At 45.1% G+C, this 25394-nt stretch overlaps 1 protein-coding gene across 1 annotated transcript; it reads right to left on the reverse strand.

The window, feature by feature from the left end:
• Positions 1-12438: 12438 nt before the first annotated feature.
• LOC121442558 lies at positions 12439-17123 on the reverse strand. Its single transcript, XM_041644133.1, is given in 2 exon segments — positions 12439-12868; positions 14024-17123. Coding segments are annotated over 2 exon segments (3444 nt in total). The 3' UTR covers positions 12439-12524.
• Between the last annotated feature and the right edge of the window lie 8271 nt (positions 17124-25394).

Raw genomic sequence — 25394 nt, forward strand, 5'->3', positions numbered from 1 at the left:
CCTTCCATGGTAACCGAAAGTTTTGCTGGGTATCATAGTCTGGGCTGGCATCCATGCTCTCTTAATGTCTCCATAATACTTGACCATGACTTTCTGGCTTTCATTGCCTCAAATGAGAAGTCAGGTGTAATTCTGATAAGTCTACCTTTATATGTTACTTGGCCTTTTTCCTTTGCAGCTCTTAATATTCTTTCTTTATTTTGTATATTTAGTGTTTGGTTATTTTGTGGCAAGAGAACTTTTTTTTGATCCAGTCTATTTGGTGTTCTGTAAGCTTCTTGTATCTTCATAGGCATATGTTTCTTTAGGTAGGGAAAGGTTTCTTCTATGATTTTGTTAAATAAATTTTCTGTGCCTTTGAGTTGAACTTCTTCTATACCTATTATTCTAAGATTTGGTGTTTTTATGGTGTCCCATATTTCCTGGATATTTTGGTTTAAGCTTTTGTTAGATTTAATGCTTCCTTTAACTGATGAGTCTATTTCCTTGATTGTATCTTCAGTGCTTGAGATTCTCTCTTCCAATTCTTGCATTCTGCTGTTCATGCTTGCATTTGTGGTTCCTGATCTTTCTCTCATGATTTCTGTTTATATAATGTCTTCATCTTGTGTTTTCTTTATTGTTTCTATTTCAGTTTTCAAGTCCTGAATAGTTTTTTATATGTTTGATTTCTTTTTTTTTGGTTTTCTTTAAGTGATTTGCTGATATCCTCCAATTTTTCACTTGTCTTTTCCTCAGTTTCTTTAAGATAATTTCTTATTTCATCTTGAAGAATTTCAAACATTCTCTTGAAGTTATTTTTTATGTCATTTTCTTCTGGTTCATCCATTTTTGGTTGTTCAGGTCTTGTTGTTGTAGGGTCTTTAGGTTTTACTGGTGTTGTATTACTCTTTGTGGTGTAGCATGTAATCTTACCTTTTCTATTCATCTTTTCCTCTAATAGGTGTGGTTTGGGCTGTCTGAAATTCTGTTGAATAATCTTCTAGGTGCCAGTGAATCCAAAGTTCAGATGGTTGTTCCTTGTGGTATAGTCAGTATCTTAGTTCTAGTTACCCTGTTGGTTACTCAGTGTTCCTGGAGATAGCTCAGCATTCCTATGCCTTGCTCTGCTCCCTTGGAGTTTGCTTTCTCAGGCTTACTTTGGACTAGGTTACCTACCGGTGTTGCCCTGTTTCTGTAAATCCTGATCTGGATTCCCTCCTGCAGAAGTCCCTGGCTTGGAGTTGAACCTATTCTGGTGGAGATCTCTGACTCTGGATCTGGTTGCTGGGTCAATCTTGATCTGCAAGTGTCCGGGACTAGGTTGGCTTCTGGGACTGGATTTGCTCCTGGATTCTGCTCCTAGTGGAGCTATTCACTCTCTGTCCTAGGTAGCTGGTTCTGTCCTACTCCGGTTCTGGTAGAGATCACTGACCCTTGAGTAAAGCTGCTAGCTCAATCCTGGTCCACCCCTGTCCTGGGACTGGGTTGGCTCCCAGGGCTGGATTTGCTCCTGGCTTCTGCTCTGGTGGAGCTTGTTTCCTCAGGCCTTCTCTATTGTAGGTAGCTCATTGGAGCCACTCCTGTGGAATTTGTTGCACATTGTGGAGTTCTTTGCCTCAGGGTAAATGTGGCCTAGGTTACCAGCTTTGACCTGTATCTGTAAATCCTGGTTTGAATTTCATCCTCCAGAAGTCCCTGGGTTGGAGTTGGACCTGGAAAGTTTTCTGGCTCCAGTCTTGGAGGTCCCAGGCTCAGGTGTGCCCAGACCCGCAGAGGACCTGCTTACTCCCTCAGAGGTCCCAGACTCACGCCCAGACCACAGAGGTTCCAGGTTCCTGCCTATTCCCTTTGATGTCCCAGACCAATTCCTGGACCCACAGAGCTTCTGGCTCAGGCCTACTCCCTCTGAGGACCCAGACTCATGCCTGGCCCTGCAGAGATCTCTGGTTCCTGCCTATTCCCTCAGAGGTCCCCCTGTTCTGAATATAAGTTTCTTAAGTCTATCCAGTATCTCCAGACTATCAGGATTATGTCTTCCCACTCTTGAATGTGGTGCCACCTACCAAACCTCACTGCTATAAGCCACATGTGAATCCACCATTCACATCTCAAGACTGCTCCTGATGGAAGATTGGACAGTGCAGATATCAAATAAAACCTTCACACACCACAAAAAAAAAAAAGTTAAAGATAAGACAAAATGCTTTCAAGCTAATCTGATTTACATATGCCTAGTTTCCTCTGTAATGGAAAAATTAAAAATGCTGCAGGATCCCCAGTGGCAGTAGGCAGCAGAAATGCTGTAGGTCCCCAAATGGTGGTAGCAGGCCATGTGGTGGCAGGCAGCGGGCTCTGGGAACAGCCAGTCCCAGGCAGAGATGGCTGCCAGTCCCTGAACGGTGGCTGGTCCCAGGCAGGGAGATACATGGCGGGTGAGCAAGAGACAGAGGCATGGATAGGCACGACATGCAGGGTGAGGTTGAATATTTATTCAGGGGGTTATGGAGGGGGAAGGGAAAAAGAGGAGAGAGAGAGAGAGAGAGAGAGAGAGAGAGAGAGAGAGAGAGAGAGAGAGAGAGAGAGAGAGAAAGACAGAGAAGGGGGGAAGCAGAGAAGTGGGGAGAGAGGCAGAAGTCAAGCTGCCTCTCCAAGAGGAAGACAGAAAAGAGAGTGAGCTCAGGCCAGAAGCTGAAGATCAGCCTGCTTCAGCAGATGGGGGAGGGAGTGGGAATAGCTTGTCTCTTAAAGAGACACAACAATCATTACACCCTCCCAATGCCCTGTCCTGTTAATCTCTGTTTCAGTCAAATCTCAGAGCAGCTCCAATCTTTCTGGTGCCAACCTGGAGCCCCCTCTTAGAATATTGATAAGGACTCCATAGTAGCTGTCGGGGCAACCAGCTAGAAAGTCTCTGTCATTGTTTAAATCAAGAACTTAGATAAAAAATATTCCTCTCAGAACTCTGATGCTGTTTGATGACTAATAGCTTTGCCAGCTTAAAAGCAACAACCAAGGCTTCAGCTTCCTTCTCAGTTCTCTGTAAGATTCAGGTCACAAGTCTCACTCTCTTAGAGCCAATAAAATGTCTAGACACAGTTCACCTTGTTACCAGACTTCAGGAAAGAGAGAGAGAGAGAGAGAGAGAGAGAGAGAGAGAGAGAGAGAGAGAGAGAGAGAGAGAGAGAGAGAGAGACTCACAAAACATATTTCAATATAACTTTTTACCATTCCTTTGTTTAAAGGAACTTACTTTACAGTGGCTGCTCTCAGTGGTCAGTGACCTGTACCTACTGGTAAAGTAAATAAAATATGTTTTATGATGCAAAGCTTAAGGTGTGAGGATCAAAAAATGTTTGAGGGTCTAAAAAGTGTTTTAAAGTATGCAAAAGAAAGTTATTAAGGTGTGTAAATGCAAGTTATAAAGGTCTGAGAATAAGAATGTTTCAGGGTACAAGAAAGTGACTTGAGATGTGTAAATGAAAATTATAAAAGTCTCAGGATGAAAAGTCTTAAGTGTTGATGAAGAGAAAGTGATTTGAGAAGTTTATAAGAATCAAACATATTCCAGATTTCTCTCATTATGCTGCTGTTATATTTAAGGCTCTAAAATTTCATAGTCTTGACATTAATTGGCAAAATTAATCAAGCTCTGGCAGATTAATCATCATATTCATAATCATCATATCATCATATTCAAAAGGTCAAGATTTCAAATTCCCTTTGGTTGTTTCCAAACTATCAACCTCAAAGATGCTTTTCATTGTGCAAAAAACATCTGTCATAATTTTCTGGATAAAAATGTTAATGAGATATGGGATTCCCCTCTGTATGCTGTGAATATGTTTTGCTTCCATTGGTTAATAAAGAAACCGTTTTTGGCCAATGGCTTAACAGAGCTGATAATCTGAACAGAGATGTAAAGAGAGAGTAGGCGGAGTCAAGGGATACCATATAGCTGCTGATGGAAACAGATGCCACCAGAACATTGTCGGTAAACCATGAACCTTGTGGTAATACACAGAATAATAGAAATAGGTTAATTTAAGATGTAAGAGCTAGCTAAAAATATGCTTAGGCTATTGGCCAAACAGTGTGGTAATTAATATAGTTTCTGTGTGATTATTCAGGTCTGGGCAGCTGGGAACAAATGAGAGGCCTCTGTCTACATTAATGTTTTCAACCAGATCCATTTCTGATATAACTTTACTGCCATTTCTACAATGTAAATTTCAGGACAGATTATAAACAGGGGGATTTTAATATATCTAAAACTTATATCTTTTCAAAAAAAATCATATAAGCTTCAGAAAAACCAAGGAAGTACTGAGACTTAAATCCACTTCTCACAGATCAAAAAGACTCCAGATAAGTAAAACCTAATATTCCCTTCCTGTCTATTCCTAAGAAGATTGAAAGATTTATGGCAGTGTGGCCCTGGCAGGTGAGAGACCATGGCAGATGGGAGACAGATAGATACGCCATGCAGAGAGAGCATGAGTATAGAGTTTATTTAATGAGTAAGGGGATTATGGAGTTAAGAGATAAATAGAGAGAGAGAGAAAGAGAGAAAGAAAAGAGAAGGGGGAAAGAGAGATGCAGTAGTTAGTTACCTCTTCAGAAGAGGGAGAGATAGAGATAGAGACAGGATGAAGAGAAGGCAGGAGATCAGCTAGCCTGGGAGGGGTGGAGATTGGGGTGGACAGAACTTGTCTCTTAAAGGGACAGGGTACCCAGGTGACAGGGAAGGTCAGCAAAATGATAACATTTCCATCTTTTTCTTATAAAAAGGAGTTAAGCATAGCAGGTTAAGGGATGGGGACATCCGGTTCTCAAGACTGCTTCCTATTATTTGTGGAAGTTTAGTCTTGGGGGGTGGCTGAGAAATCTGGGTGCTGGTTATATTCTTAAGTAGCTGGTTGCTTTACTCCTGTCCTGGATTGATGGTGCGGAACTGTCTGGTGTCTCTTAGACCTGGCAAGGTGTCAGCAGAGCAGAGGACAAGGTTAAATTTAAGAAGAAAAAATCTTTAAGTCCTAATAATTGAAGAGGAGGGTGGGTTTCAGGAGTAGGGAATTGAAAGAGGGGTATATCTGACCTGTTTAATCCTTTAATTATACTTCCTGGAACTCATACACTTTAGTAAGTTGCATTTGTATATCTTAAAACACCATTTTGGTTTGAACTTCTGTATCTTAAAACACCTTTTATTTAAAACATGGTAAGACTTTTGTTCCAAATAGATAGTATTAAAAAAAAAACATGGTAAGAAGTTATACTGAAAGTAGTATTACCTCTCAGCTGTCAATTACACCAGAGATCTTTGAGAAGGATAAAACTTTATCTGAGTTATTGATTTAAAATGACAGAGAACATACTTGATTGGCTACCTAGAGCCACTCCTCAGGGTCCTCCACGGTTATTGAGGGCAGGGACTTTTAGAACTGTATTTGTCTTTTACTGTTTAGTTCAGGGTCTGCCAGGTTTTAGAAGATCCTATGTGTTAGGAAATCTGTAGAAAGATAAGCTTAACTTGCCCTGAGCAGCTAGGCCAGTGATTCCACTTTTCCTTTATCTACTGTCTGGAGAGCTTCAGGAGTTTAAATGAAAGACAGTTTTCCCAGTGGTTAGTGTTTCACATGATGAAGTGAATTGCAGATGTTTTCTCTACCCATTCTGTGCCCATCTGCCTTCTGTCTCCTTTGGAGAAGAGGTGCTGCTGCTAGGAGCCAACTTGTTTCTCTATTATGAAAAGTCTTTAAATAATTAAACACTTAAATGTCATATTCCTCAGATATCTGAGCACTTGAGGGCTTTTTATTGGGTATATATTTAAAGTTATGACTACAGTATAGAATCTGCCTTCAGAGCTGGGCCAAATCTTGAGTGGTAAGATTTATTCTTGTGAAAGACAAAGAAGAAAAAGATATTTGCAATAGAAGCTTAACAGTGGAACTGGCAATAGTGAAGAACAGCTTACAGGAAAGGCTGTAGGTTAGCTTTTGTTAATCTGAAACAGATTTTTATAGAATATTTTTTTAAAGCAGAGTTGGATTACATATATAATATTTTGTAAGAGATTAAAAGTACATACCAATCTAAAATATTTGAGACATTGCTTTCTTAGTCTGGAATGAGATACAATGAACAGACTATTAAAACATTTAACAGTAAGTATACATACATTTACATGCAGTTGAATTTAAGTTCTGTGTAAAGTAAAATGAAAAGTGAGCGGGGAAACCTGGCCATTTTATTGGGAAAGTAGAGTTGTTGTAGGGGAAGAGATACATGGCAGGTAGGTCTCTGCGTGTAATGAGTGCCCCAGCGGGCCCCGCCGAGGTGAACCATTACAAGATACACCAAATGCAATAGTGCATAAAAGTAATGTTTAAAAGCATAAAGAAGGTCATGTGGGAAATCTGTTGCTGGCTCCATTTGGCTAGGGGCGAGACCTCATATAGAGAACCTCATGGTGAAAGACCCCCACAGTATAGACAAACAGCTAAGCAGCAGCAATGCCAGGCTTAAACTTTGGAGCAACGCAAGTAACATTAGAGCAGGGAAGTTCGACTTGAGAACAAGGGCGGAGAAGCCAGGCAAGATATCTGCGGTCAGCCGGTCAGCCATCTGGCCCCAAGCGATAAGGAACCCGCAGCTGGCCTGCTCTAATGAGAACCTCCCGTTTGCTTAAGGAAACAGGATGCCTATAGTCAGCACATGTGCCCAACTTAGAATATCAGTAATTCACAGAAGAGACAACTCCCCCTATGAAAGATCCCAGCTTGGCTGCTGTAACGTCATTTCACAAAGCTTTTGATGAACGACTGTAAGTGCAGAGTAAGGTCAGGGTCCCTGGCTGCAAAACAGGATATTTATATCCATAGATTCGGGCAGGACATCAATTAACAGGATATCTGTTCCCATACATCTGTGCTGGGAGAGGAAAAACCACCTGTGCCCCTTGCCCCATTCCAACTGACCACTAACGATGCATTTGCTTCTGTAATCTGCTTCTGCTGCCCTCTTTCCTATAAAAAGACCTTCCCCCAGTCTGCAGGCGCGCTTTGTCTTTCGAGAGACTAAGTCGCCCCAGGTACCTGTGTACTGAATAAAGCCTCTTGCTGTTTGCATCCGAAGAGTGATCTCGCTGTTCCTTGGGAGGGTCTCCTTAGCCTGAAAGACTGCCCACCACTGGGGTCTTTCAATATAGAGAACCACTCTTTGGCTAGGGCAGAACTTCACAAAGCGGTGATGCCTCCCTGTCTTAAGCTCAAACAAAATGGCAGGTGGTTGCCTATGTGGTGTAACTCTTTACATTTAACCTACGTGGTGTAACTCTTTACATTTAACAGTCCTCTGGTAGAAGTTAGAAATGAATATGGTTTTGTAAGTCTGTTTCCCACAGGTGAGGCAGAAAAATAAATGACTGACTCAGGTCATTATCCGTTAATTCACAAGATAATGGAAGCTGAGAAAGCACCGTTACCCAAGAGGCACTGGACCCAAAGGGAATCATATCCCAAAAAGGATCCATAGATCTGCGAGGGGTCCTGGGCCGGAAAAACAAATGCAACACTCAGTGAGTGCGGTGGTAGGGCAGTGCCCGAGAGAACTTTGCTCATGGGAAGTGTCGGAGGTGATCTTACCAATTGTCCTAGCAGAAGGATGGAAAGATGGGAAATGGCCTGGTAGTAGGTCCAGGTCCAGGATTTTCACATGCCTTGGACCTTGCACCCACAGCACAGCAGTGGCAGAATCAGGGATCTGTGAATGAGAGAGGTTCTGCCACCACCGTTTATGCCACCTAGCCCTCTCCCTAACAACCAGTCTCCCTTTCTTTACTAACATAATTTCCTTGTTTTAGCCAGGGACTAGGTTTCTCAACTCAGCATGGTAATTCACACTTCTGTGAAATTTGATGTGCTCATGAGATTAATTTTTGCTCTTTGTAGGTAAGCAAAAGTACAGTACTTCCAAGGTGTCACTCCACAAAGGAAGTTTATGTGTGTTCTTGAGTATTTCCCTTTATTCTTGGCTAGATTATAATGGGTGATAGACAACTTGCCTTGCAAACAGAAAGGGATGGCCTACGTTGAGGATCTTAGAGTAGCTTTACTAGGCTTATACCATTTATGAATGATCTGTTACAAAAAAAAATCTTGAATAAGCAACTAAACAGAGTGTGATAGTTTTTTTGTTTTTTGTTTTTTTTTCCAGCCTGACACAATTTAGTCACTTGCAATGAGGTACCTTCCATTAAGAAAATACCTCCATAAGATTGGCCTGTGGCAAGCCTGTAGGGCATTTTTTGATTCATGATTGAAATGGGAGAGTCCAGGTCATTGAGAGTGGTGCTTCCTCTGGGCAGGTGGTCCTGGGGTGTATAAGGAAGCAATCTAGCAGTCAGGAGGAGCAAGCCAGGAAGAAGCACTCCACCGTGGCCTCTTCATGAACTCCTGCCTCCAGAGTCTTGCCTTGAGTTCCTGCCCTGATTTCTCTCAGTGATGAAGTGTGACCTTGGAAATGTAAGCCGAAATAAACCCTTTCCTCCCCACGTTGCTTTTCTGTCATGGTGTTTATCACACCAACAGAAACCTAACTAAGACACAGTGGATCTCTTTTGGTGCACACAGCATATTCCTAAGACACTTTCCAATATAATCTCAGTCTTAAAAAAATAAAATAAATTATTTTGCATGAGTGATAAATTAATACTAAAAACATAAATGTCAAAAATTCAAATATCTATAGGCTTTTTGTAGTCCCAATATTGGTGGATATAAACAGTTCTGCAGCCAAGAGAAGCTGTCGCAGACACTGGAATATTTATAGTGGAAGACACGAAGAATCATGGCATTTGAGTTTCCATAAGATGAAGGAACCGTTTTTATCTTGGATCTACTCTAGAATAATTTCCCTGCCAAAGCCAAACTTGGATAAAGTCCTTTACAAATGTCAAGCTGAAGCCATAGGAGGAGAAAACTGAGTTTCCACTGAATAGAGAAGAGTCATAACTCAAGCAATGAGCTATTTTCCGAGTTGCACGATAAAAGGGAGGCCTTTTGGCAGAGCCCTGCAGGGAAGAAACCAACATGTGACTGCTAAACCATCAGAGATTAAAGCAAGCTTTGAGTAATTTTGAATGTGTGCATAACTTCTTATACATTTTCAGAAAGACCTAATGTTCTTTTTAAATTTTTCTTAAATTGTTCATGTATCCATGTGTCTGGTGCATCCACACAAATGCATAGAGTTTTTTGACTCTGCATCCCTGAGGAAGCCAGAAGAGGACACTGGACATCTTACTCCATCACTCCCATCCCTGTTGGTTTAAAATAGGATCTCTCACTATTTCTGGGGCTCAGCTAGTGGACAGCAAGCCCTAGTGGCACTCATGTCTCTGTCCTCTACTGTGTTTGGGTTATAGGCATGTACATCCATATGTGGACTATTTTTACATTGATGAAAAGATTTAAACTTAGGTCCTGATTTCATATTTCACAATAAGTTCTCGAGCTGTTGACCTGGATATTTAATGAATCTATGTGTTCCTATACATTTCAGAAAGCTCTTGCAGTTAAATGGAACCACACAAATGGTTCTGATGCTAAAAGCCTTTCCAGAAAGAAAACTCCAGACCCAATTGACTTTATTCATGAATTATACCTATTATTTAAGAGAGAATTTATATTCTCACTAACTCTGTAAACTGAAAAGGGAAGAATATTTCTCTGTTCATAATAGGATGTCAGAATAATTTTGATAGTAAAAGACATTACTAAAGAGAAAATCATTATCAATTTACCTTATGAAAGTGTCCATAAAATTTCTTAATTTTCTGGTGAAAGACCCCAGTGGTGGGCAGTCTTTCAGGCTGAGGAGACCCTCCCAAGGAACAGCGAGTCACTCTTCGGATGCAAATAGCAAGAGGCTTTATTCAGTACACAGGTACCTGGGGCGACTTAGTCTCTCGGGAGACAAGCGCGCCTGCAGACTGGGGGAAGGTCTTTTTATAGGAAAGAGGGCAGCAGAAGCAGATTACAGAAGCAAATGCATCGTTAGTGGTCAGTTGGAATGGGGCAAGGGGCACAGGTGGTTTTTCCTCTCCCAGCACAGATGTATGGGAACAGATATCCTGTTAATTGATGTCCTGCCCGAATCTATGGATATAAATATCCTGTTTTGCAGCCAGGGACCCTGACCTTACTCTGCACTTACAGTCGTTCATCAAAAGCTTTGTGAAATGACGTTACAGCAGCCAAGCTGGGATCTTTCATAGGGGGAGTTGTCTCTTCTGTGAATTACTGATATTCTAAGTTGGGCACATGTGCTGACTATAGGCATCCTGTTTCCTTAAGCAAACGGGAGGTTCTCATTAGAGCAGGCCAGCTGCGGGTTCCTTATCGCTTGGGGCCAGATGGCTGACCGGCTGACCGCAGATATCTTGCCTGGCTTCTCCGCCCTTGTTCTCAAGTCGAACTTCCCTGCTCTAATGTTACTTGCGTTGCTCCAAAGTTTAAGCCTGGCATTGCTGCTGCTTAGCTGTTTGTCTATACTGTGGGGGTCTTTCACCCCCCCTTTTTCTATCAACTGAATAAAACCCTTTATTCATTTAGCTGTGGTATCCATGTCTTCGGGATCAAACTGTCTAAGCTGATGATACTGTTGTGTCAGGACCAGAGCCTGGATGACAGACAGCCTGTCCTTCATGAATTGGACCAAGCGATTTAGGATACAAGGCCCAAAAAGCAAGATTAAAAGTATAACGATTAGGGGGCCTATGATGGAGGAAACCAAGGTGGTAAACCAGGGAGACCTGTTGAACCAGCCTTCAAACCATCCCTGCTCTGACTGGAACAACTGCTGTCTCTGCTTAAGTCTTTCCCTCAGTTTTGCCATATTGTCTCTGACTAGGCCAGTATGGTCTGCATAAAAACAACATTCCTCTTTCAGGGCAGCGCATAAGCCTCCTTCTTGCAGGAACAATATATCAAGCCCCCTGCGGTTCTGCAGCACCACTTCTGACAGAGAGGTTAGGGATTTCTCAAGGGCGCTGACTGATTCTTCTAAGGCCTTGATGTCCGTATGCATTGCCGCTTGAAGCTGTCTGAATTGGCTGGTAGCTACAAGGGCAGAAGCACCAGTTCCTACCCCTGCTGCTATACCTCCTGCAGTTAGTCCTCCTAACAGCAGGGCTAAAGTAAGGGATACTGGTTCTCGTTTGAATCGAGGTCTCCCTTCAAAATGACTGTAAATATATTCAAGATCATGATATGTAACTTTAGGCCATAATTCAACTAAAACACAGTAATCAGAGGTCAGGTTAAGTACAGTTGTTGATAGACAAGGGGTGATCCCAGTGCTACAAGCCCAGTAGGTACCGCTTGGTGCGGTTAAATAATAACCGGATGGGACGGGCTGTCGAGTATTGCATAAAGCTTGATGAGAGCTTGGGACCGTTCCCATGCAGAGTCCTTTTCCTGATACCTCCGACAGGGTTAGTTTGTGCTGGGGAAGACCGATGCACTGTGTGGGTGGCGAGTTATATACGACATAGGTACCTGTCACTGCTATCCCTTCATAATAGGGGGGTCTGGAAATCAAGCATAGCCAACATTCCTGGGTCTTATTGGGGTCTGTCACATTTAAGGCTAGATATGCCCCCTGGACTAAATCAAGTAACCTGTCCCCGGTCCCGGATTGGTAGGGAGTCGGGGAGGCTGTGAGTGGGGTAGAAGCAGTTGATGGGGTGGCTGGTACATTGAGGGGAGCTTCTGGGAGCACTGCCTGGCCGGGCTGTGATGGGGGTCTTTGGTCAGAAATAACTAGATTAGGACCAACTGCTTGGCGGGCCGTTTCCACTTTTAGTTTTATAGTGAAGATGGCACCTAGGTCCTTCTTAGTCATTCTGTTTGGGAAGTAGCATCGGAGGCCCCAAGTCCTCCCTGTCATCCAGTTAGACTGCCCTGATGCTCGACCTCGGGGGGTGAAGGTGATGTTTAAGGGCAGGCAGGTGGGGTTGCCTTTACATTTTCCAGTATTCTTTGCGGAACACTCCCTAGGGGAGGTGTAGTTCTTATGAACAGTGATCCAGTCCCATGAGGAGCTAGGCTTCCAAAACGCATCCCCGGTTGTTTCACATCCCCAGGCATTACAGAATAAGCTTTCCCATCCTCCACAGCGTCGGACCTGGTCTCGCTCCCGCCCATCCCGGGGACAGACATAGAAATCCAATTGCCCCAGGAAGCATCTTCCTTCAGGGCTTCCGCAGCCGAATTTTCCCCCAGGAGAAAAGCGGCTGCCTGCCCGGTCCTTTAACTGTGTAGGTAGCAAATCAGGAATATCCCATATCTCTGATCCTGCTGCAAGCTGGCAGAAATCCGGGGTAAGTGGGGGCCACCAGGTGTCTATCGCATGGTTTGCCTGAATTTCCCAGACAACTTCTCCGACCGAGGACAATACCTGCCATTTTAGGGAGCGTACCAGGTGAGGGCTGTCTCCCCGGACTATCATCCCTAGTCCCAACAAGATCCATAAACCAGTCAATGGGGCCCCCAGGTAAGTCTTATCTTTAGAGGGTTTTGAGAGCGCTGGACCCTCCATAGTGGTTCTGCTGTATCTCCTTCTGTACGAGCTGTTTTTACGTGGGAGGCGTGGACCCAGGCCGCGATGCCGTCAACTTTCAGTGCCGTTGGAGTGGTTAGCAGCACGGTGTAGGGTCCTTTCCAGCGGGGTTCCAGATTCTTAGTCTGATGTCTGCGGACCCAAACTGTATCGCCAATCTGGTAGCTGTGAGGTACCGCTGGTCTGTCTAATTGTTCCTTATAGGCTGCAGCGAGTGGCTTCCAGACCTCTCTCTGCACGATCTGGAGTGCCTGTAAATGAGCTTCCAGAGAGGGGCTATTAGCAAAGTCTGAAATGTTGGAGTCAAAGAAATTAATGAAGGGCGGGGGCGCCCCATATAGTATTTCAAAAGGTGTGAGCCCGTGGGGTCCTGGTGTATTGCGAGCTCTGTAGAGGGCTAGGGGTAGTAGGAGCACCCAGTCTCTAGTGCCAGTTGCAAGCGTTAATTTGGTCAAAGTCTCCTTAATAGTTCTATTCATTCTTTCTACCTGTCCTGAACTCTGGGGTCTGTATGCACAATGTAATTTCCAATCAATCCCCAATAGCTTGGCCACCAACTGACTTACCTGGGAGACGAAGGCACGTCCATTATCAGTGCCCAGCACTTGGGGCATGCCATACCTGGGGAAGATTTCTTCCAGCAGCTTTTTGGTCACAATTTTTGCGGTCTCATGCTTGGTCGGGAAGGCTTCCACCCATCCCGAAAAGGTGTCCACAAATACCAATAAGTACCGGTATCCATACATGCCTGGTTTTATTTCAGTAAAGTCAATTTCCCATTGTACTCCTGGTCGATGTCCGCGGATTTGCACCCCCTGTCCCACCTTGGTTTTTCCTGCATTTACCTGTGCACATGCTCTACATTTGTCCATAACTTTTTGGAGGATGCTGTCTCGCCCCAGTAAATAGCAAAAAGTTTCCTGCCGGTCTAACAAAGTTTTCATCTTTCGGGGGCTTAGATGGGTCAATTTATGTAAGTAATCAAGCATCTTATAAGTGTATGCCATCGGCATCACTGTTTTTCCCTTCCATGTCCATTCGCCCGTTTTCTGGTCCTGCTCCGCTCCCATGTCTGCCAGGAGCTTTAGATCCTCCTCATCATATTTGAGGGGGTCTCTCTTATCTTGGTGCATGGGCAGTATGGCTAGCGGAACCTGCAGGGCCACCTGTTTGGCGGCTTCATCAGCCAGCCGGTTTCCTCGAGCCTCAGGGCTGTCTCCTTTCTGGTGTCCTGGGCAATGTATAATGCTCAGTTTCCGAGGCAGAAATAAAGCTTTTAACAAGGCTAAGATCTCTGTTTTATTTTTAATTTCCTTTCCTTCTGAAGTCAGTAGCCCTCTTCTTCTGTATATTTTCCCATGAACATGAGCAGTGGCAAAAGCATATCGGCTGTCAGTATAGACATTGAGCTTCTTACCTTCTGCCATCCTCAAAGCTTGTGTCAAGGCGACAAGCTCTGCTCGCTGCGCAGAAGTCCCCGCAGGCAGAGGCTGTGCCCAGATCACCTCGGTCTCCGTGGTTACCGCTGCACCCGCCTTTCGCTCACCTTCCCGCAGAAAGCTGCTGCCGTCAGTGTACCAGGTGACATCCGCATCCCGGAGGGGTTGATCCGTCAGGTCCGGTCTGGTCCCGTGCATTTCCGCAAGGATCTCGAGACAGTCGTGTTGGTCCGTCTCCCCCTCCTCTGGGAGTGGTAGCAGGGTTGCAGGATTGAGCGCCACCACTGGTCCGAAATGGATTCGGTCCGAGTCCAGGAGCATGGCCTGATAATGGGTCATGCGGGCATTGGAGAGCCAGCGATCTGGGGGTTGTCTGATTAGAGTCTCAATTGCGTGTGGGGCCAGGATGGTCAAAGGTTGGCCCATAGTCAGTTTGCCAGCGTCCTTGGTGAGGACTGCCACTGCTGCTACCATTCTGAGGCATGGGGGCCATCCTGTGGCCACGGGGTCCAATTTCTTGGATAGGTAGGCTATTGGCCGCCGCCAGGGCCCCAGCCTCTGGGTCAAGACCCCTTTTGCATATCCTTGCTTCTCGTCGACAAACAAATCAAAAGGCTTAGTCAGGTCAGGGAGGCCTAAGGCTGGGGCTGTGAGCAGAGCCCGTTTGATTTTCTGAAAAGCCTCGTCCTGATCCGATCCCCATGAGTACATCACCCCCTGCTTAGTCAGTGGGTACAAAGGGGCTGCCAGTTCCGCGAATCCGGGGATCCAGAGCCGGCAGAATCCCGCTGTCCCTAGAAACTCTCTCAGCTGGCGGGGTGTCCGGGGTGTAGGGATTTTTATAACTGTGTCTTTCCTGGCCTCCGTTAGCCACCTCTGTCCTTCTCTGATTTGGTACCCTAGGTAGGTGACCTGCCGTTGGCATATTTGGGCCTTTTTGGCAGAAGCTCGGTACCCTAGATCCCCCAAGGCTTGTAGTAATGCCTCAGTTCCTTTTATACAGTCCTGAGCCGAAGTAGCAGCTAACAAGAGATCATCAACATACTGTAACAGCATCAGGCCAGGATGCCTCACCCTGAAATCCGCTAAGTCTCGGTGTAGGGCCTCATCGAACAGGGTCGGGCTATTTTTGAAACCCTGAGGCAACCTGGTCCAGGTCAGCTGTCCTGAAATCCCCAGTTTAGGATCCTTCCATTCAAAGGCAAATATTGGCTGACTTCTGGGGTGCAGTCTCAGGCAGAAGAATGCATCCTTGAGGTCCAGGACGGTATACCAAGTATATGAGGGTGATAGTCCACTTAACAGATTGTAGGGGTTAGGAACTGTCGGGTGTATGTCTTCCACCCGTTTATTGACCTCTCTTAGATCCTGCACAGGTCTATAGTCCCCAGTCCCTGGCTTTTTCACGGGCAGCAAGGGGGTATTCCAAGGGGACCGGCAGGGGACTAATATTCCCTGGTCAAGAAGCCTTTTGATGTGAGGCCTTATTCCTTCCCTTGCCTCGTGAGACATGGGATACTGTTTAATCGAGACAGGAGTAGCAGTTGTCTTGAGGCTTACCACTAGAGGGGGCTGCTGTCTGGCCAGCCCCATTCCCCCGGTTTCTGCCCATGCCTGGGGAAAGCGATCCAGCCAATAAGCCTCAGTGGGGGCCGCAGTGGTACTGTCTTTTTCATGCAGCCTATATTCATCTTCTAGGCTGAGAGTCAGCACATGTAAGGGTTGTCCCTGAGGGCCAACTACCTGTGCTCCGGTTTCCTTGAAGTAATTTTGGGCTTTTAATTTTGTGAGCAAGTCCCTTCCTAGGAGCGGATATGGACAGTCAGGCACGTGGAGGAAAGAATGAGTCACCTTACCAGTTGCTAGGTGAAGCTTGCGATCTGTGGTCCATCGGTATCGTTTTCCACCAGTGGCCCCTTGGACCCAGGCAGACTTGTCACTCAGGGGTCCGGGGTCCCGGGTTAGCACCGAGTGTTGAGCTCCGGTATCAACTAGGAAGGTGATGGGTTGCCCCCCAACATCTAAGGTTATCCTGGGCTCAGGGGGAGGCTCCTGGCCCTGATCTCCCTAGTCGTCCAGAGCTAGGAGGGAGGTCTGAGAAGGTCTTGGTCTCCTGGGTCCCCTCGAGTTCTTGGGACAATCCCTTGCCCAATGCCCCTTTTCTTTACAGTAGGCGCATTGGTCCTTGTCAAGGGGTGGCCTTCTTTTGTCTCCCTCCTGTCTATCCTGTCTTTGCCCTGACACTACGGTGGCCAAAAGTTTACTCATTTCCTTATGTCTCTTGCGGTCCCTCTCTTTTTCCCTTTCCTCGGCTTCTTTTCTTAGGCGGTCCTCCCTCTCCTCCTGAGTCTCCCTCTTATTGAAAATCTTTTCTGCCTCCTTTAGCAGATCCCTGAGTGAGCTTTCCCTGAGGTTCTCTAGACGCTCCAGCTTGCGTCTGATATCTGGAGCTGACTGCCAAATAAAAGACATGGAGATATTGGTCTCCTGTCCGGGGTCATCAGGGTCATAGGGAGTATATCTGCGGTAAGCCTCTTTGAGCCTCTCAAGGAACGCAGAGGGAGTTTCCTCTGACCCCTGTATAACCTGCTTTACCTGAGCCAAATTCGTTGGGCGTCGAGCCGCCCTGTGGAGACCCGCTATGAGCAACTGGCGATAGAGGGCTAGGTGATTCCTACCTTCCACCGTGGTGAAATCCCAAGAGGGGCATTCAAGGGGAAAGGCAGAATCTATTTCATTAGGCAATTGGGTGGAGCGGCCATCAGGTCCCCGGACTTCCTTCCGGGCTTCCAGGAGGACCCTCTGCCGTTCCTCCGAAGTCAGCAGGGCCTGCAGCAGCTGTTGGCAGTCGTCCCATGTAGGCTGATGGGTAATCAAAATAGATTCAATCAGAGCAGTCAACCTAGAGGGGTCCTCAGAAAAAGGAGGGTTATTATTTTTCCAGTTGTAGAGGTCTGAGGAGGAGAATGGCCAGTACTGCAGTTGGCCGTTCATTCCCGTGCGAAGAGGGAATGCCTGTGAGGAGGTTGTATCCGCTGCATGCAGCTGGTCCCTCCGTCCCCTCAGGCGTGCGGCCATCGGAGAAGGACCAGCAGAGGCCGGCGCTGCTTGTTCTTCTTTTCTTTCAGTTGAGTCAGCCTCATTCGGAGTCCGTGGAGCTGGCTCCTGACATGGGGGAGGGCCCTCCGTGAGGAGGTCCACCAGTCATCTGGGGGCAAGACTTTTGGAGGAGGGGGCTTGGGCACCGGGGATTTGGTGAGGGTTGGGTACAGGGAGGAGTGGGGCGGAGGTCCCGTTGGGGTGGGAAGGAGTGGAGGGGGTAAAGTAGGTGCAGAGGGGGTTTCGGGGTGACGAAAGGCTTGACCCAGGGCGGTGGGTCATAAGCCATCGCCTCCCAGATCACGATATACGCGACCTGGTCTGGATGCCCGTGAGGGCCAGGATCCATCACTTTAGCCTTTACCTGTAAGATAACATTGATGTCAAAAGTACCATCCCTTGGCCAGCCCACATTGAACGTGGGCCATTCCGAGGAACAGAAAGTTACCCAGCATCTCTTCCGAACGTCCACTGACTGGTAATTTGCAATGTCTTGGACGTCTCGCCAGTGCTGTAAAGTCAGACTTAGAGGGGTGGTTACAGATTGGCCCATTCTCTCAACCGCGGTGACAGTAACAATTAGACAGACAAACAAAATACAACTTAGACAGACACAGAAACTCGCAGCGCGGCTTTGGCATAAAACCGAAAGCAAGAATTCAAACGGAGACTTTGAGGACCCGGGCTCCTCGTCTCCCAAAAGAGTCACGAATCCCTCAGACAGTGGGGCAGCCCCCAACAGTCCCAGTTCCACGCGACTCACAAACTGAAAATGGGCCACGAATCGGGCCCCCAAACGCCACTGGGACGTCTCCCAGGGCTGCGGTGGGGAGTACAAGCTCGTCAGCTCCTCCCCGGGTCCGCCAAATACAAATCTGATTAGCTAACCAGTACAAACGCAGGCGCAAACATAAAAGACAGAAGACAGACAGAAAACAATTGTGCTGGCCAGCTTACCTCCCGGTGGTGAGTCGGTGGTCCCTGGGCAGGGGTCTCCAAATCTCGGTGGAACCTCCAAATGAAAGACCCCAGTGGTGGGCAGTCTTTCAGGCTGAGGAGACCCTCCCAAGGAACAGCGAGTCACTCTTCGGATGCAAATAGCAAGAGGCTTTATTCAGTACACAGGTACCTGGGGCGACTTAGTCTCTCGGGAGACAAAGCGCGCCTGCAGACTGGGGGAAGGTCTTTTTATAGGAAAGAGGGCAGCAGAAGCAGATTACAGAAGCAAATGCATCGTTAGTGGTCAGTTGGAATGGGGCAAGGGGCACAGGTGGTTTTTCCTCTCCCAGCACAGATGTATGGGAACAGATATCCTGTTAATTGATGTCCTGCCCGAATCTATGGATATAAATATCCTGTTTTGCAGCCAGGGACCCTGACCTTACTCTGCACTTACAGTCGTTCATCAAAAGCTTTGTGAAATGACGTTACAGCAGCCAAGCTGGGATCTTTCATAGGGGGAGTTGTCTCTTCTGTGAATTACTGATATTCTAAGTTGGGCACATGTGCTGACTATAGGCATCCTGTTTCCCTAAGCAAACGGGAGGTTCTCATTAGAGCAGGCCAGCTGCGGGTTCCTTATCGCTTGGGGCCAGATGGCTGACCGGCTGACCGCAGATATCTTGCCTGGCTTCTCCGCCCTTGTTCTCAAGTCGAACTTCCCTGCTCTAATGTTACTTGCGTTGCTCCAAAGTTTAAGCCTGGCATTGCTGCTGCTTAGCTGTTTGTCTATACTGTGGGGGTCTTTCACTAGAAATTAAATAAAATATTTAATATAAAAAATGAATCCTCATGGACAATTGGAGTTTAGGAATAAAAATGAATTTTGTCATCCATTACTTAATCAAGATAATCCCCTATAATAAAAAAGAAATCTATGCTATCAACACATGCATATTATTGTATTTCTGGTAAGACAGGTCAGCAAGCTAAGACTAGAATAAAACTTCAATCTAGCAAAAACACCATCCTTGAAAAAAAATCATTTTCCTCTGTACTGGTTAGGTTTTTGTCAACTCAAAACTAAGTAGAGTCAGTTGGGAAGAGAAAACATATATTGAAAAATTGCTCCCATCATATGGGTCTGTGAGCATGTCTGTAGGGCATTCTCCTGGTTAATCATCAATGCATGAGGGCCCAGCCCACTGTTGGTACTACCTCTGGGCACATGGTCCTGGGATGCACAAAAAAGCAGCAAACTAAGAAACCATGAAGAGCAAGCCAGTAGGCAGCACTTCCCCATGGTCTCTGTCCCAGGTTCCTGCCTTGGCTTCCATCCCTGACTCCTCTTCATGGTGGACAATAAGCTATAACCTGAAATGAGCCCTTTCCTCCGCAAGCTGCTTTTGGTCATGGTGTTTTGTCACAACTTCTTAATAGACTATTCTTGTTGCTTTTTTTTAAATTTGTACTATAAGTTTTAGCCACTGAAAATCAGGTAAGAAAGGGAAATTAAATCCTTTCAGAGTAAGAAGAGTAAAGTGAACCTGACTAACCAAAGATAACATGACTGTTTCTGTAAAAAAAAAAAAAAATCCAAAGGAACCCATGAAAATGTATTTAGAAGTAGTAAGTTCTCTATAATGTAGTTTTAGTTAGGAATGTACATCTAAAATGGTACCTCCTTCAACAGCACAAAAATACTAAGACATGTAAAATCAATAAATGTTGCTGAAATTAAAGTTCATTGGTCAGAAGATTCAAATGTCTATTCATTCAACAGAATCCAATAAAACTCAATGAATTTTTTTGGGGTAGAAGTTAACAAAGCATTACTATATGGAGCATGGAAACGCAATATACCTAGCACAAAAACTTGGAAAAGAAAAGCAAATTTAAATGAATAACACCTTGTAACTTCAAGATTTATTAAAACTACATTCATGACGGTAATGGGGGTGTTGAAATAAAGATAGCAAATTAACCAGTGAAACAAAATAGCAAATTCAGATATATGCACATGTATGAGTGTAGTCAATTGCTTTCTGATAAAAATACAATAAAGCAAGGTTAATGTTTTCAACAAATGATCCTAAAATTATTATGCAGCTTTGCCAATAATAAACAAAAACCTTGACCCATATCTAAAATAGAAAAGAGGAGAAAATCTTTCTGGGACTGGGATAGGAAAAGATTCTAAATATGGCACAAAATATGTGATCCATAATAGAAAAAACGGTAAAGGAACTTCATCAAAATGATTTTTTTTCTCTTCAAATGATGTCTTCAAAGAACTAGAAAGTAAAGCATAGACGGGGAGGACATTTTTACAGTCGCATACCCAGCACATATGAATGACTGTTAAAACCAAGCACATGTGAATAAACAGCTTTTCCAGCCGAACTCTAAGTAAATGGGGAAGATAGACACAGAAACAATGTCCAGCATTGTTAGAGAAATTCACATTCAAGCCATAATGATGTGTCAGTGCATACCTACAGCATTCCTATTTACAATGACTAAAATTAAAATAGTGATCAGCTTTAAGAACTGTTGGAGAAAATATGGCTGAAATGAAACCCTCATTCACTACCATGAACAAGGTCAACTGGCACAGTTAAAAGAGCTAGACAATTTCATAAAAAGTTAACACATATGTGTTTACCATGTGATCTAGCCAATCTATGCACAGTAATTATTTTGAATGAATGAAGTTGCACAGAAAGGGGCACATACTGTCTGATTCCATTTGCATGTATTCTAGAATATGCAAATGAATCTATAGTCAGAAACCTTTTCAGTGATTGCTAAGGGAAAGGGATGAAGAAGCATAGAAAAGGTCACAAAGAGGTGAAAGTAAACTTTGAGCAGTGACGAAGTTTGGACAAGGTATTAAAACATATGCCAAAATTTGATAAAAACTGTGCATTTCAAATACTTCTGTTATATTTATTCAAATTTTACTTTACTAAAGCATCTGCCCTAAATAGTATAAAATGCAGAATAAAAGTGTAGGTATCTTAAAACTTCTTATTTGTATAAAACTTCGGGGGGGGGAGAAATATGAAGATGATTCTTTATCATCTGCTGGATTCCTTCACTATTGTGTATATATAAAGAGAAATATTATACATATTGTATCTGTACTCATAGTGAGAGGGATTATGTCTACTCATTAGATGGAGGAACAGAGAGGGGAGAGAGAGAGAGAGAGAGAGAGAGAGAGAGAGAGAGAGAGAGAGAGAGAGAGAGAGAGAGAGAGAAAACCAGCAAAATGTGCCAGATCTGTGAACTGTATCTCTCTAAAATGTCAAGTCTAATCACGTTTCAGCACATTTTGGACATGAATGGGTTAATGTTCAAGTGTGCTGATGTGAACGTGTGTGCAAGTGTTTTTTACATGTGTGCACTTGTGTGTGGAAGTCAGAAGTCAAACTCAGATGTCATTCCTCAGGAACCTACATCTGTTTTTGAGACAGCATCTCTCACTGGCCTGCAGCTCAGGCCAGTCTGGGGTGACTGGCCAGCAAGTCCCAAGGATTTCCCTGTCTCCACTTAACCAGAACTGGGATTGGACATGCAAAATACGGAAGGAACTATAAGCTTATATGCTTATGTTTTAGACATGTGCAATACAGTATTTATGTTAAAAATTGTAAGACAAATACACTTTCATTACCACAAAGGAAATGCTATATCAGCATTCATTTCCCATTTCCTCTTTGTCTCAATATCCCTGGCCCCCACCAAATCCCGAATGTATGGTGCTTGAGAGATGGCTCCATGGTTAAGATCATACACTGCTCTTTCAGAGGACCTGTCCAGTTTGAGTCTCAGTACTGCCATGAGACAGCTAAAAGAACCAGTAATTCGAGCTTCAGGTGATCTGATATTTCTGGTGTTTGTAGGCATCTACACTCACGTGTGTGTACGTGCATGCACATACAAATTTAGAGTAATAAAAATAAACACTAATGTGTTTTTTGTTTCTTTGTCTCTTTATATTTCAAATACAAGTAGACCTATTCAATCTTAGAACGCTGGCATTTGACTTCTGTCACGTAACAATGTATTTTAGTGCTATCAACACTGCAGCATGTGTTACTATTTCTTTCCTTTCTTTGGATGAATAATCTTTCATTACAAGGATACAACATATTTTGTTTATCTATTTATTCACTGATATTTTAAGCACTATTTTTATTTTATGTACATGAGAGTTTTGTCTATATTTATGTATGTGCACTGTGTACACGCCTGGTGACCACAGAGATCAGAAGGGGGTGCCAGATCCCCTGGAACTGGAGCTACAGACAGTTATCAGCTGATATATGGGTGCTGGGTCCCAAACCCTGGTCCTCTGCTTACTGCTACCATCATGCTAAATATGTGATGGAGAGGAAGGCCAGATAATTTGTTTTTCTCCTTTGCTTTCTGGACCAAGGAAAACCAGGGATGGTTCTTCTGTAAAGACATCCATGCATCACCTAGAGATGAAAAAAGTATGAGCTAGATTCATTTACTAGGAGGTTGGTACTTAATGTACTCTCTTAGGAAATGACAGAAAGCAAAGAATTACACAGGAAAAGAAGTTCTAGAAAATGTAGCTTTGGGCTAGCGATGTTAATATATGATGCTATCATATAGACCCTAGCTTAATAAATCCCAACAGGGATGGTAACGAGACACTCAGAAGTTGATTTATCACTTGAACATTGTGTCAAGTTGGGAGCATAGGCCCCAGTCCCTCGTATCTATCCTAGCTCCCAGGCCTCATCTGGACTCCAAATCCCAGCAGGCCAGGTCCTGACCCCTCCCTGGGGATGGGGTCAGAGAGGGGTCAGGACCACTCCCCAGGGTATTTAAATGAGCCCCCCAAAGAGGAACATGTGGTCCCTTTTCCTTCCTCCCGGTGGTCACGTTCCCGGTTCCAAGAGTACAGACCTCCCAATAAACCTGGATATTTCTTAATTTGGCTTGATTGGGAGTTTTGTGTCAGCAGGGAGCTCACGTTAGGAAATATTTCTAAAATTTTGGAGGTCCCACCAAGCTAGGGCGGGACTTTCCACGCGGCTGGCTGCGTGTTGAAAGCTCCCCTAGTCTACAATACGAGCTCACCACACCATGCTGAAATTGGCTTTTGGGCTAAAGCAGTTGCGTCTTGGTGAGTCCCTTTTCTTGTCTATGCTATAGTGTTTTGGGGGGACCCACTCGTACTTATTTTTGTTGTTTTTCGGATTCCTGTTGAAGTAATGAGCTCAAGCCAGGGGTCCAATTCCCAGCGGCAGTCAAGGGACCAGGCTTGGCTGAGGCAGAGATCTGTTTGTCTTAGGATGCCAGACATTCAATCTCTGCAGCCCCATTTGGACCTAAAAGCCATTTTGGCAGACATGCTAAAGTGGGCTTAGGCCACGTGGTTGGGCATAGACTCTAAAATGGGCACTTACAGTTCAAAGCCAGGTCCGCTGTTGCCCCTGTCATGCCTCATACAAAAATCTTTTTAAATTGAGCCTGTCTGATACAAATGAACAGAGCTTACATATATATATGTCCATAGTTTTTGGTCTCTGTGCTCTCACCTCCCCCCCCCCCCCCCCCCTTAGGAGCCAGTGTCTCACAGCACCACCGCCGGAGCCACTGGCCTCTCCCCGACTCCCTCAAGCCCACACTTCCCAACCCCCTCTGGTGGAGCAACATTCTTTCCCCTCCCTTTCCCAACTGGGAGGTTCAAGGTCAACTTTCACCTTACCCACTTTCCCCTCCCCCTTCTACCTCGTCACTCCACTCCTGGACCCCTTCTGCACACTGGGCTAGCCCCTCACATGCTCCCTTTTCTCTTCCAAATTTCTCTCAGATAGAAAAGCAGCTAGGTTCTTTTTCTACTAATCCTTCTGCTTACCCATTTTTTTCCCCTCAGTTAGTACCAAATGTTAGGAAAGAGTTAAAAAAGGTTGAGGATGGTCCCCAAACTCCTATACAAAAATAGGTGAAAATGGCCTTTAAAGTTTTTAATTCCCCTAAAGAAATCAGCTGAGTCTTCCCAACAGACAAAGCTACAACAATCTACAGGCCCAGGCCTTAGCAGCTGACCTAAGGTCACAGGAATGGGGACAAGGGAAGCCAACCACAGGCTCTATCCTGGTAAACCTCAGCAGGCAAACTGTTTCAAGTGTGGCCTAAAAGGTCACATGGCATGATATTGCACTACACCTGCTCCGAGGTTGTGCCCTATCTGCCAGCACCCTGGACACTGGAAATCACAGTGCCCCCATGCGGGCTTGTCCTCTGTGCCAAGCCACGGAGGTCCGGCCTCATCACTATCAGCAAGTGAAACTGTGCCAGCTTTCAAACATCACAGCCTTGCAGAGGATTGATGCTGCCCAGACTTGGTTTATTCCATAACCCTACCCAAACCTAAGGTGAAGCTGCAGGTAGCAGGTAAGTCCATTACTTTTATTCTCACTTGGACATTAAGTTTCCCTCACCAATTTCAGCTATGGAAGTAGACGGGACCCGTTCCTCCCCACTTAAAATTTTGCCACTGCCCTTCATTCTTGCAGGACAATTTTTCTCTCATCCTTTCTTAGTGATACCTGCTTGCCCAGCACCTTCACTGGGTGGAGATATCTTTAGCCGCTTCCCCAAAGCTTTGTTCCACTTCTTGGAGCCCTTTTTGACTCCACCCATCCCCAAGATTCTATTTTACAGGTTCACTCCTCCTGCTAGATGTGTGCCCAGGCCAACCCACAAGGGACTCTCCACATACGTCAGTCTCTACACCAGCTTCATGGTCACCAACTGGGCAAAGACTGGCAGGTTAATTTCACCCATATGCCTACTCATAAAAAACTTTGTTATCTCTTAACACTTGTGGACACTTTTACAGGATGGATAGAAGTGTTTCCAGTCTCCAGTGAAACAGCAGATGTGGTGGCTCAGGGTCATGGAGCTCGCGTCAGAAGCTCTCAACACCTCCTGGACAATGGACTCATCAAACAACAACTAACCAAACTTCACTGAACTCAGGTTATCTTGGCCCTCACCTCAGGGCCACCCCACGGGCCTGAGCTCTTTCGAGTTGCTTTATGACAGGCCCTTTCTCCTTAACCATCACCTCCCAGTTCAAACTCCTCCACTGGTGGGGTACCTACCCTACCTCTCCTTTTAAGGTCCCTTCTCTGTTCACATGTTGACAGTTGTCTTCTTGCCACCACACCAGTGGACCCTAAAGCCCCTAAACCTGTCCCCCTCTCGCCCAAGGAACACCTGCCTGCCTTCCCCAGGATGACAGTTCATGGGATGCCTTTTCAG

Source organism: Microtus oregoni, unplaced genomic scaffold, assembly GCF_018167655.1.
Source record: "Microtus oregoni isolate MIOR12 unplaced genomic scaffold, Mior012 000092F_000, whole genome shotgun sequence".
Classification (NCBI taxonomy): Eukaryota; Metazoa; Chordata; class Mammalia; order Rodentia; family Cricetidae; genus Microtus; species Microtus oregoni.